Source organism: Entelurus aequoreus, linkage group LG17 (assembly GCF_033978785.1).
Source record: "Entelurus aequoreus isolate RoL-2023_Sb linkage group LG17, RoL_Eaeq_v1.1, whole genome shotgun sequence".
Classification (NCBI taxonomy): Eukaryota; Metazoa; Chordata; class Actinopteri; order Syngnathiformes; family Syngnathidae; genus Entelurus; species Entelurus aequoreus.
Genome location: NC_084747.1, coordinates 36625247 through 36641370, shown reverse-complemented (window position 1 = coordinate 36641370; position 16124 = coordinate 36625247). Strand labels below are relative to the sequence as shown.

General features: G+C 39.9%; 1 protein-coding gene across 1 annotated transcript in view; it reads left to right on the top strand.

Moving 5' to 3' along the window:
• The window catches only part of zgc:152830 (uncharacterized protein LOC767682 homolog), an 18447-nt gene extending 2323 nt beyond the window's left edge, over positions 1-16124 (top strand). Inside the window, exons 5-17 of the mRNA XM_062025623.1 lie at positions 2385-2533; positions 2592-2700; positions 4314-4441; positions 4525-4624; positions 5660-5735; positions 5808-5893; positions 9677-9781; positions 9860-9935; positions 10040-10158; positions 15344-15427; positions 15501-15558; positions 15629-15810; positions 15891-16124. Coding sequence (XP_061881607.1) covers positions 2385-2533; positions 2592-2700; positions 4314-4441; positions 4525-4624; positions 5660-5735; positions 5808-5893; positions 9677-9781; positions 9860-9935; positions 10040-10158; positions 15344-15427; positions 15501-15558; positions 15629-15810; positions 15891-16025 — 1407 coding nt within the window. The 3' untranslated portion in view covers positions 16026-16124. The remainder of the gene's footprint in view (positions 1-2384; positions 2534-2591; positions 2701-4313; positions 4442-4524; positions 4625-5659; positions 5736-5807; positions 5894-9676; positions 9782-9859; positions 9936-10039; positions 10159-15343; positions 15428-15500; positions 15559-15628; positions 15811-15890) is intronic.

Genomic DNA, 16124 nt, shown 5'->3' with positions numbered 1-16124 from the left:
ACACAAGGCAGACTCAAAGTGCTTCACAGCACATGTGGGACAACAAAGTCAAATGAAAGAGAATAAAATTAAAATTAAAATGCTGACAATAAAAAATAAATAAAAACAGTGCGGATGTTAAAAGTTAAAGGATTAAAAGATTTAGCTGAAAGCTAAGGTGAACATAAACGTTTTCAGTGTAGTTTTAAAAGTAGTCAGAGTTGGGGAAAGTCTGACATCTTCAATGATGAATGATGCTCAATGATGCTCTCCCTTGATTTGAGTTTACTCTGGGAACCGCTAACAGATTGGTCTCAAAAGATCTTAGTGATCTAGAGCAGTGGTCCCCAACCACCGGGCCGTGGACCAGTACGATTGGTACCGGGCCGCACAAGAAATTAAAACAAGTATATATATTTTTCATTTTTTATTAAATCAACATAAAAAACACAATATATACATTATATAGCAATATAGATCAATACAGTCTGCAGGGATACAGTCCGTAAGCACACATGATTGTATTTCTTTATGAAAAAAAGTAAAATAAAAAAAATTTTATTTTTTTTTTGAAATCCCCCCCACCTCCCGGTCCGTGGGACAAATTTTCAAGCGTTGACCGGTCCACAGCTACAAAAAGGTTGGGGACCACTGGTCTAGAGGGCTTATATGGTGGGAGCATATCGGTGATATACTTCGGCCCTAGACCATGTAGTGATTTATATGTGAGCAGGAGGATTTTGAAATCAATTCTCTGATGTACAGGGAGCCAATGTAAGGATTTAAGAATTGGTGTAATATGCTCACATTTTTTGGTCTTTGTTAGAACTCTAGCAGCAGCGTTCTGAACTAGCTGTAGCTGCCTGACAGTTTTTTTGGGAAGGCCTGCAAGGAGACCATTACAATAGTCTAGCCTACTGGTAATAAAGGCATGTACAAGTTTTTCTAAGTCTTGAGCTGACATGAGCCCTCTATGTCTTATTACATTTTTGAGGTGATAGTAGGCCGATTTTGTTACTGATTTGATGTGACTGTCGAAATGTAAATCAGAATCTAAAATAACCCCAAGATTTCTGGCTTTATTTGAGGTTTTCAGGGACAGTGATTGAAGGTGTTGGACGACTTTAAACCTTTCTTTTTTAGCACCAAAAAAAATGATCTCAGTTTTATCTTCATTTAGTTGTAGGAAATTATGGCCCATCCAGTGTTTGACTTGCTCAATGCACTGGCACAGAAGATCTATGGGGCGATAGTCATTTGGTGATAGCGCTACATAGATTTGGGTGTCATCGGCATAGCAATGATGGTCAATGTTATTATTTTGCATGATTTGTCCTAGTAGGAGCATATAGATGTTAAATAAAGTAGGCCCCAAGATTGAACCTTGGGGGACGTTGGTTGGTTCTGATACAAAGTCACCAATGGAAACAAAATGGTTCCTATCTTGTAGATATGACTTGAACCAGCTTAAAACTGTGCCTGAGATCCCCACCCAGTTTTCCAACCTGTCCAAAAGTATTGAATGGTCGACAGTGTCAAATGCAGCACTGAGGTCCAATAGCATTAATACTGAAGTTTTGCCAGAGTCTGTGTTTAGACGGTTGTCATTTACAACTTTAAGAAGGGCCGTCTCTGTGCTATGAAGAGATCGAAATCCTGACTGGAAGTTGTTGTGGCAGCCAGTAGAAGTTTTAGTAAAACATGTTGCCAGATTTTTGAGCATCGTCTGTAATGTTGTATATTCTCAATGAAACATCAAAGTTTTGGTATTGCTTGCTTACTGGTACCTGCTAGCATAATTTATTAAACAGGCATCAACTTGCAGTCGACACGTATCTCTTATGTGTGACTGCCATTTACTTATCATTACACCATGTACCAAATAAAATGGTTTTAAAGTCGGTAAACGCATCCAAAATAAATACGGATATTAGGCGCACCTATAAGGTGCACTGTCGATTTTTGAGAAAATGAAAGTATTTTAAGTGTGCCTTATAGTCTGAAAAATACAGTAGTCAGTTTTTATATTGTAAATAAAAAAAATTGACTGTTTACAGTATGTAACAAAAACACATTTTAACTAATAAACTGTTGTATAGTTTTGCATTTTAGTTTTTAAGATAAGTTGTCTCTCATTCTTTCTGCAAGATATACTTCTCTTGTAGCTGGATATTTTTTTATGATAGTGGCATCTAATAATGTTTTTAAAAAATATAATTGTGCACCTTTATGTGTAAAATATTTAACATAAAACTAACATTTACAAAATGTGAAATATAATTTAGACTTTTCAATTTATAAAATCACTATACTCTTTGCCAAAAATAGTGCATGTCAACCCATGTTGCTGCTAATTTGTGACCCATTAGGGCCTAAAGCGATACCTAATAGAAAATCCTCCACAGGTGGATAGTGGGCTGGGTGAGGAAGTGGTGGTCCTGAAGGTCCCTGGTCTTCCTGGTAACCGACTGGTGTTTTCCGCCACCGGCCCCGTGAACCGAGACTACGATGACGTCAGGCGTTTCAACGATGCAGGAGTGAATGGCATCAAGAGGTCAGTTTTGTTGCTTTGGAAGTTCTGTTCTCTTTAAGTGTCTTCCGGTTATCATCAGGGCCTTGAAAGCCGGCATGCAGCGCCCTCTGCTGGTGTGCCCGCCACACAAGGACTACAAGAACAGCATGCTGGTGGCCACCCTGGGGGCTCTTCATGCACTCTATATGGTGAGATAGAAGCAACTACAGTGGAACCTTGATTTACAAATCCCTCTATTTGTGAATTTTTTGATTTACGCACTTTTGTAACTGAGTAATTATGCCTCCGTGCACAAACCATGTCTCTGTGTACGAACACTTCATTAAGTCATTAATTTTCTCCCCTGCAGAGAAAAATGGAGGGTGTATTATAGTAGCGGAGGCGCAGCCTTCCACTCACTTTCTGCACAAAATACACTCACGTCTCAGCGATTCAGTGTGTGTGCCTTTTGTTAATTTTTCCAGTTTGACTAGTTATCTGTCCAGTTATCCATTTCGCCTACTAAAAATGAGTCCCAAAAATCCAACAAACCAGCAGGAGGGAATCCCAGTGGAATAAAAAAAAAAATTGGCGAGGCGTCCTGTACATTAATGGCTCTCGCAAGTATGATCGATGAAGCAGGCTCCGTGACCGTGCCACAGCAACTTTTAATTGTGAAGACACCAGACTTTTCTGGAAAAATGTGCCAGAGCAGACCTATTGGTCGAGAAAAAGATACAAAAAGCAACATAAGAGCACCCACAGTCTGTCTGATCCTTTCATTCAGCTCCTTGTCGGTGTGGGTGGATTTTACTTTTTCATATGTTTAATGACATCCAGAAAGATCTGAGGCTACCAGAATTGATCACTTTGGGGGAGTTTAAGTCCATTTTAAAAGATCGAGTAACCAGTTCTCTTGGGCAATGTACTTACTTTTAAATTGAATTATTACTTAATCGTTTTAAATTATTTTTGACCTGTTGTGGTATGACTGCTGTTGTTCTGTTGTATTGTCTTGTTGTAATTACTATTGTAACTTTGTTTGTGCTGCCCTCTTTGTCAGGTCGCTCTTGAAAAGGATATTTTAATCTCAATGAGTCTTTACCTGGTAAAATAAAGGAAATTGAAATTGAATTATTATTGTAGCAATATGGTTGTTAAAGTTAAGGATTTCTGAACGTTTGGGAGGGCTTCTTTGTGTGTTGGCAGAGCAGCGCAAACAGCACAGTTCTACTTGTTTTTAAATAGAAAGTTGATCCATTACCCCGTGTTATGTTTGTTTTATTTACAGTACTGTATGGCAATTTATATTGTGTTTAAAGTGTACAAACCATAAAAATATGGACTTTTATCGAGGCTGTAATCCATTATTCATGTTTATGTTGTTTCTTATGGGGAACTCTGCTTCGCTATACACACTTTTTCATTTACAAACCATGTTTAGTAACTGAGTTTGTAAATCAAGGTTCCACTCTATACTATCTATTCGTTTCAGCAACCATTATTATTTTCTAAAGGACAACACTATAGAAAGGAAACTTAAGAGTAGTCAATGGACAGCTTGTAAAGCAGTGTAGATTAGACCACTTTCTCAGAAGACCCTTGTCATGGTGTCACATACATGTTGGAATTATGTGTGCTTTAGTGAACCACAGCTCCACTTTGCTGGCTGAAATGTGAGGGATGTGCTTACTTATATGTGACGCTATTAAGTGTGTGCCTGCGTGCGTGTCCCTTCCAAAAGCCTCTGGAATGTGAGGGGTGTGCTTACTTATATTTGACGCTATTATGTGTGTGCCTTCGTGCGTGTCTCTTCCAAAAGCCTCTGGAAGTGAGGGAGGCGAACGTAAAGTCGTCCAACTACAAGGTGTGCGTGCTGGGTCTCTGGGTAGCTCACGATGGCCAAGGACAAAGGCTGGTGGATTTGGCTGATGGTCTGGAAAGTGGAAGGCAAGTCTTATTGTATAAAATATGACCCCACTTCCTTCTGGTGTTGTTCCCGACCGCCACTTTGAGTCCTCTCTCCCACTCAGGCTGGCGTGTCGCGATATAGGCGGCTCCGATCCAGAGCGAATGGCTTCTCCCCGCGCGGCCGAGTACGTGCTGGAACTGTTCAAGGACAGCCCCGTGAAGGTAAAGCGAAGCAAACATCCTCTAACACAATAATGTTTCTTCCTATTAGAAAAGTGCTGATTGATTTTCATGAAAAATTATGTAACATCCATTGCTGACTAATGTATTTTATTGCCAATTCCCCCGGCTGACCAGCCGCTAGCAGCTAATTATATGTCTCCATACACAGTGTGGAGCCGCTCCTCTAAGTTAATAATATAATTAATCCCCTCCATTGTGGAGAATACACTGCATATCTTAGTATTTTAAGGATGAGGCTGAACATACACGGCAAAAACTGAAATCTAAGTAAGATTAAATATCTCAAATAAGGGTGATATTTGCTTATTTTCTGTCTGATAAGATAATTCTTCTCACTGAGCAGATTTTATGTTAGTGTTTTACTTGTTTTAAGTGTTTTGGTCCTACATTATCTCAGTAAGATATTACAGCTTCTAGCTGAGATTTTATGACCTATATTGAGTAAAACATGCTTGAAACTAGAATATCAACTGATGCAAAGCTGCGTCATTAACACTCACAAGTATAAAACTACTTTTTTAAAATACTAATTTCTTACTTCAACCATGACAAAAAAATCATGATGACGAGCGCATATCATTATGTCAAGATAATGGCACTAGCATTTACTTCATTTAAGAATATTTTTCAACATATTGAGCAAAAAGGTCTCTTTTTTTTTCTACCAAGAAAAGTGCACTTGTTATTAGTGAGAATATACTTATTTTAAGGTATTTTTGGGTTCATTGAGGTTAGCTAATTTTACTTGTTTTGGAAAGTCTTGACAAGCCGAATTTTCTTCTTCTATTGGCAGATAATTTTGCTTAGTTCAAATAAAATACCCCTAATTTTTTTTTTTTTCTTGTTTTTGAACACTGACTTTTTGCAGTGTGCAGTATTACACACAGAAGAAGAGAATAAGGAAGTAGTTTAAATATTGTTGTTATTAACTGTCAATAGCACCTAGTATAAATACATTTAAACAGTTACAGTTAATACTGTACATAAGGCGCATCTCTGTATGCCACACTTTAGGTTGAAGTGCTTAGTGACCTGAAGCTCCTAGAGAAGGAGTACCCTTGTCTGGCTGCTGTCAACCGCTGTGCCAACAGTAAGCGCACACCTTGTTGTCACCAACCTTATTAGCACGCTAGCTCTGATTGCATTTTACTCCTCAATGCAGGTGTACCTCGTCACCAGGCCAGAGTCATCAAGCTGCAATACTGCGGCGAGGGACCCGTGACGAAGACCCTCATGCTGGTGGGCAAGGTAGGAGGACTTTGTATACAAACCTGCTATGTCTATATTTTGATTAATTTCAAGTCTAAAAAGTGTTTACTCCAATTCTGATGTCCAGCTGTAACCAGGAGTCAATTTTAGACAAGTAGTGCAAAATGAATAAGCCAAATTACAAATGTAGTTCCTCACAGAGATTCAGACTTCTAATTATGCAGTAGTAACTCAACTTACAAGCTCAAATCAGCCATGCTCATTGAAATTACTTGAAATCAATTTAATTTGTGCTTGGTTCTTCCAAAACACCACCATTTTCACATATAACATGCCTTTTAGCAAGAACAATTGACTTTTAGCTAAAGAATATTGTTTGAAAAACAATTCAGTAGCATGTACTACAAACTACTACAGTAGCTTTATGAAATAGTATACCGTAATTTCTGGATCATAAACCACAACTTTTTTCTTATGCTTTGAACCCTGTGCTTCATACAATGCTGCAGCTAATTTATGGATTTTTCCCGCTTTACCAGCTTCAAATGCCACCAATAGATTTAGCGTCTTTACATCTGACCAATGAAATTGCTGATGATCCACCAATAAAATTGTTCACGATAGAATAGAATGCTTTTTTGTCATCAAACATCAAAGCATGATTAAATTACAGGTGGCTACTCTATTCAGTGTTGTTAAAATACAACACAAACAATAAATAACTGGTTAAAAATAAATACCAGTAAAAGCAGCAGTGAAACAGTAAAAAACGGTGTAAGCTTTTGGGACAGATTCAATATTCTGATGGGCCAGGGTTAAAAACAAGTTTTAATTATGTTGGTCTTGCTCTTGTGTGACCGAAATCTCTTGCCCGATGGCAGCAGACTGAACAAGTGCTGACCAGGGTGAGAGCTGTCTGCCAGGATTCTTTTTTGCCTTGCTGAAGCAGCGAGAGCAAGTAATGTCTTCTACGGAGGGCAGAGGGCGGCCGATAATCTTCTCTACTGTCCTGGTCACCGTCTCTAGCAGAGCAGGCAGCAAACCACCACACGGTTACGCAGTACATCAGCACTGGCTCTGTGGTGGCCCAAATAAAAGATACTACTCCTCAAGTGGGTTCCTCTGCAGAGCACCAAGGAAGTGGAGCGCCTTGTGCCTTATAGACCAGTGCTGAAGTGTTGGCAGTCCATGTGAGGTCCTCTGAGATCTATGATCCCAGGAACTTAAAGAAGGCCACAGCCTCCACACATTCCCCTTTAACTACAAGTGGAGCATGTTCCACTCTCTGTCTCCTAAAATCAATGACCATCTCCTTGGTCTTTGTAGTATTCAGCCTCAGGTCGTTCTTGGTGAACCACCCTGCCAGTGCTTGTATTTCCTCTAAATGGGCTGTCTCATCACCCCCCGTGTTCAGGCGACCTTGATGATTGTGTTCGGGGACGATGTTGTTCAAGGAATGAATGGGGACACAGTCATACGTATATAGGGCATACAGGAGGCCCTGAGGGGATCCAGTACTTAGTGACAGGGTGGAGGAGCATAATTGACCCACCCGCCATCATTGTGTGAATGTGGAAATAGTGTCAAAGCGTTTTGAGGAACTTGAACTCGGTGGCCTTGTGGTTAGAGTGTCCGCCCTGAGATCGGTAGGCTGTGAGTTCAAACCCCGGCTGAGTCATACCAAAGACTATGAAAAAGGGACCCATTACCTCCCTGCTTGGCACTCAGCATCAAGGGTTGGAATTGGAGGTTAAATCACCAAAATGATTCCCGGCCGCGGCCACCGCTGCTGCTCACTGCTCCCCTCACCTCCCAGGAGGTGAACAAGGGGATGGGTCAAATGCAGAGGACAAATTTCACCACACCTAGTGTGTGTGTGACAATCATTGGTACTTTAACTTAACTTGAAGGTAGAAAAGCTCAATACAAGTATAATCCATTTACCATTTTACTACCTTAACAACCTGAGATTGATTGTTCAGAAAGTTGTTTTTTTTCATCAAGGATCAGATGAGGGAGCGGGTTAGACCCAGAAAGCTCAGCTTCTCCACCAAGATGTCAGGGATGATGGTATTGCTTGTTTTCCGATAAGAGATTTTTTTTCCCGGAAGTGAAAACCAGTGGTGGTCAACCAAGCTAAGATGGCTGTTATACAGCAAGCAGAGCAAGCATATTTGAGTACACAAGGGGCCTATATATTCCAGCAATAAGCAGATATGAGCAAAAAAATCAAATGTTCCATATTTTTTTTAATGTATATACAGTAAATATGTTGAGCGCTCAAAAGTAAAAATACTTCAGTCAAAGAAAATACAAGAAAGTCAAGTCAAGTAAGACTGTACACTGTGCAATTTTTCAACCATTAACTATAAAAATTAACTATCATTTTGCAGAAAATTCTGCATATCTGTTTTTCGAAAGCATATGCGATATTTCTGACTAATTACTGTGTCTCCAGCTGTGGAGAACACCTTTTAAGAAGGTAGCGTGCAAACTGCCGGTCAGACGCCGTCTCATCATGTGATGCATGAGAAACATTCATTTTCCGCTTACAGTTAATAATCGCATGTTTTATCATGGCAGAAGTGTTAATTTGTTAGTTACCTGCAGATTAACAGCGGACAAAGTGCTGACTTTGCAGCCGCTGCTGGTGGTGATTCACGTCCGTCTCGGAGGGGATCGAATCATTCATTCGTTATCAGTATTTTCTCAATGTGATGTAATATCCACTATGCAAGTATTACAAGTTGCCCTGTTGTCTTCCTTTCTCGTGAATAATTATAACATCTGTGCTGCTGGTCGGCGCCGTGTGTGGTGACGTCATGCGTACTCACAAGTATTGATAAGGGAATCGTTAACATAACTGTCAAATGATTCCCAGGGATCGAAACCCTGGGATCCGGTTTTCAACAAGTTTTCAATTCCCATCTGTAGTCAATTAAGTCTTTTATGGCTGTCTTGTAATTTGCCACCAGTAATAGACCCTAAAAGGCCAAACTGCGGGAAGAGAAGGACGAAGATAGCGTTCTTCTGTAGGCTACCTTATGCCGTGTTACAGGCCCTGTGTTGAGTTAAATTTGTGAGTGAACGTAAGCGCCTGTGTAAATATTGAAAGTGTACACTACTTTAACCGGCTGTGGGGAGGTTCAAATTATGCTCGCATCATAAAGCATAACAAAAAGCCGAGAGACAGTTCATATCTTAAAATAGTCGTAAGTTGGGGCTGAGCGATAAAACACTATCAAAATATAGCACAAAAAAACTTTCTCAATAGAAATATGAGGCACTTTGAATAGAATTATTTGGTCATGTTTTAACTGACGTAAGAATAGGCTGCATCACAATAAACTTTTTTTAGCAGCAACAACTACAGCACACACACAAAGGTAATATAACTTGGTGAACAGGAGGTCTCACTCTGTCACTTAGTAGAATGAAGCTTCTGACGTGGGACAGGCTGAGTTTTATCCAACAAATAGTGTACAATGTTCATAATTAATTTAAAATGTGTCCAAAGTGTGATGTTATTGTTTGTATAAATTTTAATGTCTCGTTTTTAATGTAGACTATCCTTCTTTCTTTCGCGTAATGTGCATCTGTCTTTCTTCTTCACGATCTATGGGTAAAATGCCATTACTTTTGTGTTTTGTCACACAATAAACTGATTTATTATTTTAATAAAAAACAGATTTATTACACGTAATTTAATCAATATAGCAACATATTATAATTTTCTTGTATCTTAATTACATGTGGACATAGTATCAGAGATGTTCTGCTGCTAAATGTGTAGATTGTGTGTGGCCATGATGATGTCTCCAGGGAATCACCTACGACACAGGTGGAGCGGACATCAAGGCTGGTGGCTTCATGGCCGGCATGCACAGAGACAAGTGCGGAGCTGCTGCCGTCGCTGGCTTCTTTCAGGTCAGCTACCGGCTTCTGATACTTTTTTACAAGGTGGCACTAACGGTGATTCCTACTAAAACACCTCCCCCATTTTAGATTTTGGCCAAGCTCAAACCAAAGAACCTGAAGGTTGTTGGTTCCATGGCCATGGTGCGCAACAGTGTGGGTGCAGGTCAGTGATGTTTACTTTTATGAAGGCGCTGATTGTAATCAAGCAAGAGAGACTAGTTAAAAATGCTGTTCAGTGAACGTTTTTGCTTTTGACTTGTATTTCAGACTGCTACGTGGCAGATGAGATTGTGGTTTCTCGCGCGGGCCGCCGAGTCCGAGTGGGAAACACAGACGCCGAGGGACGCATGGTGATGGTGGACCTGCTTTGTGAGATGAAGGAGCAGGTCAGATCTTGTGTGGCAGTGACAAATGAACTTCAGGAATTTAGGCTACGTTCAAACTGCAGGGTTGGATGTCCAATTCAAATTTTTGGATGAAATCCAATCTTTTTAATGTCAGTTCAAGTTATAATTTTTTTTAATTTCTCTTATGAATGCAACCTGACCTGTATGTGGACATGACCTCATGACATCGCACGCACTGCAGTGTTTACGAAAGTAAAAATAGCTCAGTTCCTAAAACATATTAGTAGGGACCGAATGTCCCTTTGGGACAGAGGACCCTATTGAATTTCTAGCGTTTTATTAGGGACCGAGTCCCTTTGGGACAGAGGACACTTGAATTTGTATTCTTTATTATTATACCGCCGCCTCTTTGAGCTGTAATTTGACCCCCTTAACATGCTTCAAAACTCCCCAAATTGGACACACACATCAGGACTGGCGAAAATTGCGATCTAATCAAAAAACTAAACCCCAAAACTCAAAATTGCGCTCTAGCGTCCCCTAGGAAGAAAACACAGACAAAACTGCCTCTAACTCCCAGTAGGAATGTCGTAGAGACATGAAACAAAAACCTCTATGTAGGTCTCACTTAGACCTATATTTCATACACTGACAACCCCCAGCAAAAATCAACAGGAAGTTTGCAATTCCCCCTTCAAAACAGAAGTTGTGTAAAAACAGTCACCTTTTTTCTAACATTATCTCCTCTGAGCGCGTTTGTCGTGTCGGCTTCAAATTAGCACAGGAGAGAGATTGAACCCTTCTGATTAAAAGTTGATGAAAGAGTTTTAATTACTGCTCTGGTTTGGATTTTATTAGCCCTCAAAGTCGGTCCCGTCCATCGCTGCTTGCAGCTTTAATTTTAACCTGTTTTCTGTTCCTTTGTGAACTATTTGTTTTATAAGTCTATTTTGGCAAATAATTATGAAGCTTATTGCTTTTTGATGACATTCTGGTTGGATGAATACGACTAGAGCGTGAGCATATACCAGTGTTTTTCAACCTTTTTTGAGCCAAGGCACATTTTTTTCATTGAAAAAATCCGGGGGCACACCACCACCAGAACATGCTGAAAACGAAACTCAATAGTCCATATCAGGGGTCCCCAAACTTTTTGACTCAGGGGCTGCATTTAAAAAAATATATCCACTACCGTTCAAAAGTTTGGGGTCACATTGAAATGTCCTTATTTTTGAAGGAAAATCATAGTGCTTTTCAATGAAGATAACTTTAAACTAGTCTTAACCTTAAAGAAATACACTCTCTACATTGCTAATGTGGTAAATGACTATTCTAGCTGCAAATGTCTGGTTTTTGGTGCAATATCTACATAGGTGTATAGAGGCCCATTTTCAGCAACTATCACTCCAGTGTTCTAATGGTACAATGTGTTTGCTCATTGGCTCAGAAGGCTAATTGATGATTAGAAAACCCTTGTGCAATCATGTTCACACATCTGAAAACAGTTTAGCTCGTTACAGAAGCTACAAAACTGACCTTCCTTTGAGCAGATTGAGTTTCTGGAGCATCACATTTGTGGGGTTAATTAAACGCTCAAAATGGCCAGAAAAAGAGAACTTTCATCTGAAACTCGACAGTCTATTGTTGTTCTTAGAAATGAAGGCTATTCCACAAAATTGTTTGGGTGACCCCAAACTTTTGAACGGTAGTGTATATACTTTATTTTTTAACTTGGGACTTCCCGAGGCCCGGATTTTGGACGCTGGCGGGGCGGGGGGCTGGTCTATATTGACAATATAAAGTCGTTCTCATCAAATACCTGACGCAATTGTTCGATATAAATTCAAACCATAACCATCCATGCATCTTTAATTCTCTTGTCTCAAAGTAGGCTTAGAAAGCAATTCGCTACCTGCTGCCACCTACTGATATTAGAAGTATTACATGGTTACTCTGCTGATCTCTAGACAGCACAGACACTCTAAACGGCACATTATTTACGAATTACAATTATTGGTTTGAAAAAAACTTTTTTTTGACCAATTAGGTGAAATTATATAATTTCCCACGGCACACCAAACAATATCTCACGGTACACTAGTGTGCCGCGGCACAGTGGTTGAAAAACACTGGCATACACAGTATATCCGATTTATTTCCACATCCAAAAGAGGCCTGGGTTGGATATGAAAAATTCGTAATTGCACTGTTCACATTTACATGAAATAAATCTGACACAGTTTGCATGTGGGCTACAAAAATCTGATTTTACCTGTATTGTAAACAAGGCCTTAGTTTTACTTTTTGCTATTTGAACCTATCAGGGCAGCACGGTGGAACAGGGGTTACTGCGTGTGCCTCACAATATGAAGGTCCTGGGTTCGATCGTGGGCTCGGGATCTTTCTGTGTGGAGTTTGCATGTTCTCCCCGTGACTGCGTGGGTTCCCTCCGGGTACTCAGGCTTCCTCCCACCTCCAAAGACATGCACCTGGAGATAGGTTGATTGGCAACACTAAATTGGCCCTAGTGTGTGAATCTGAGTGTGAATGTTGTCTGTCTATCTGTGTTGGCCCTGCGATGAGGTGGCGACTTGTCCAGGGTGTAACCCGCCTTCCGCCCGAGTGCATAAGGGACAAGCGGCAGAAAATGGATGGATGGATAAACCTATCAATAGCAACACACACCTTTTACTTTCAAATCTCCCTTGTAGAAAACATGAAATGGTGTGACGTTTTGCTACATGCTTTGGAGTGGGACAAAATGGCACAATGTGGTGGACAAACTATTTATTTTGCGTTTCGTGTTAGTGTTTCACGGTTTCGAAGCAGTCCCATAAAAACGTAGTTTCCACTAAAGCGGTTTGGATCGTAAATACTAGACTCTCTGAACACTGAACTTTTTTGCCAAGGCGGAAGAGTACTGTATGTACTGTACTTAAAAGTAGCTATACTGAGGAAGGACAACATCGTCCTGGTGCTCCCTCGCCAACCTACCGCCCTTCATCATTTCTTCCAAGCTCAAAACGCCCCAATAGCAGCACACCAAACAAAAGAAAATCCACCCTTATGGAAGTGCATGCCTTTGTCCAACCTGCTCAAACGGCGCTCCACCATTGTCAAGCATAAAGATGGCATCTTGAACGGGTGATTCTGGACCTATGACAGTAATATCATGAGTCTTCTATATTAAGTTGCTTTACATTTTGTATATAAATATTGTATTACTGTAGTTTATATGTCCTTGTTGTTATTTGAACAGTGTGAGTGACTTTGGTGTTAATGTATCTATAATTTAGGTAAATTATATATTATAAACCAAAAAATACATTGAAAGAAACGCAACTGGTTTGTAAAGTGAATACCTCCTGTTGGACAAAATTCAAATCTTAACATTAGAACAACATTAACAAAGCATGTGTTTATGTTGATGTAAACATGCTATCAAAAATTAACAAATGTGTTGCTAATTGAGTAAACAAGCAATTCTGATTTTTTTAAAAGTCACAATTAATTAGGAGTTAGGGTATTTGGTGATGATGATCAACAATATATTTAATGTTCTGGTCTTGTTTTATTTATTTTATCATATCTGAAGCAGAGGAAAAATAAGTTTAAGATTCAATACTTTTTTATTTCTCAGAAGTTTTTTTTTACTGTTTTTTGGTGTGTTTGTTACTTCACCATTTTATAAGGCCCTGGTGTTTTATTTTAGTAAATGTCTAAGACTGCATCTGTTTAAGTCTGTTAAAAACATAAAATTCCGTCATAAATCCACTCCAATATTTTGATCTGCCAAAAAAATGTAATGAATTTAAAATAAAATACTTCGAGTTGAGGGCTTCTCTCAGCATTTTTAGGTGAGATTAAAAAAATGATTTATTAGATAAATTATAATTCATCTCAACTTTTTAATCACTTCATTAGGCAAAATTAACCTACATTTATTCAAATGAAAAACAAAATGACAAAAAATATTTATATCTTCCCTCTTAAAGAGGACCTATGATGAATCAAATCATTACGTAAATGCATTTTGGCGTAACCTTGCACGCGGTTTTGGATGCATCTGTTCGCGGGGTTTGCAGTCTGGCTGCGTTGTGACATCAGAGCGAGGTAGATGTACTTATTTGAACATTAGTAAAGCTCTCAGAAAGAGGGGGGGGGGGAGCTCCTCACACTCTGCTTCAGGCTGTGAGGAAACACAAAACAAGATACCATAAATTATTTTTTTCATATCTTGGTATGGCATAACAACACCAACGTGCGACATGGAGTGGCATGAATGCTGCTAAAAACAGATTTCGTATGCAGTCTGAATCAATTGGCAAGTGACCGGGTGAATCTATATAATAATTATGAAGTTTGTTTTCAAAAAATAGCGAGGACGACATTAAGATACAGTACAGGCCAAAAGTTTGGACACACCTTCTCATTCAAAGCGTTTTCTTTATTTTCATGACTATTTACATTGTAGATTGTCACTGAAGGCATCAAAACTATGAATGAACACATGTGGAGTTACGTACTTAACAAAAAAAGGTGAAATAACTGAAAACATGTTTTATATTCTAGTTTCTTCAAAATAGCCACCCTTTTCTCTGATTACTGCTTTGCACACTCATGGTATTCTCTCAATGAGCTGCAAGAGGTAGTCACCTGAAATGGTTTTCACTTCACAGGTGTCATAGTTTTGATGCCTTCAGTGACAATCTACAGTGTAAAAAGTCATGAAAATAAAGAAAACGCATTGAAATGAGAAGGTGTGTCCAAACTTTTGGCCTGTACTGTATATATTTAAATTGTGTACGGTACATTTTTAAAAGGTAAATGATGATATTGTCAAGTGACCGGGTGAATCTATGTAATGTTTCTTAAGTTTATTTTCAAAAAATAGCGGGGACGACGTCAAGATATGTACAAACTGTATTTAAACTGTGTTCATTTTTAAAAGGTAAATGCTTTTGGAAGGGGTTGTGTGTGGTTTCATTTTCACTCTGGTAGTGTCTCCAAAATCTAACATTCTGCAACAGACTCAAAAATGTGTTATAAAAGTGACCGTGTGGTTAACCAGGCAGTAGTCCACTAACTAACTAGCACATGAGTGGATAAACAAGTATGGTGCTCCACTTTTACAGTTTGTTCATTGTCATTTTTTTTTCATCTACCGTATTTGTACGTCATGGCCAGTGTTGTTCCACATGTTTGCTCTCTTGTCACCCCGCAGGCGGTACATGAGACTTCCCCTCAGTTGTTCACGATCGCAACACTGACCGGCCACGCCATCAGAGCCATGGGGCCAAACTACTCTGTGAGCACAACTTGGCAGTGTTAGATTTACCAGAGAAAGGCACATTGTGTTTGAGCTGTGAATATTCCTGTAGATCATCATGGATAATGGACCCGCCCACCGCGCTGGAAATGCTGCTCAGTGGCAGAAAGGTAAGATTTTTTTTTAAAAAAGGACTTAACTTGGACTGATTAACTTGTGTCCTATGTCTGGTGTGTGCAGCTGGCGAAGCTCTTGGCGACGTGTTTGAAGTGTCCACCATCAGGAGGGAGGACTACGAGTTCCACAAGGGTAAATCGGAGTACGAGGACATCCTCCAGTGCAACAATTTGCCCTCTTCAGCAACCCCTCGAGGTCATCAGACCCCAGCTGCCTTCCTCATCATGGCGTCAGGCCTGCACAAGGTTTGTCATCAGTGTGGAAAATAAGGACTCGCACCTTGTACAGATGTGTGACGGCCTTCCTGTCTGTAAATCCACTTCAGCACGGTGTGGATTCTGAGGCACCGCTGCCGTACTCCCACATCGACATCGCCGGCTCCAGCGGTCCCTTCCCCGGTGTGCCAACAGGGGCGCCCATCCTCACCATGGCAACCAACTACATCCTGTCTGAACTATAAGCAACCTCTTCCTAGTGTGAAGTGGCCTGATGTGTAAATGTGTAGCTGTGTGACAGTTCATCAACATTTCTCATTGCTCAATAAATGTTCTTTCCTCAA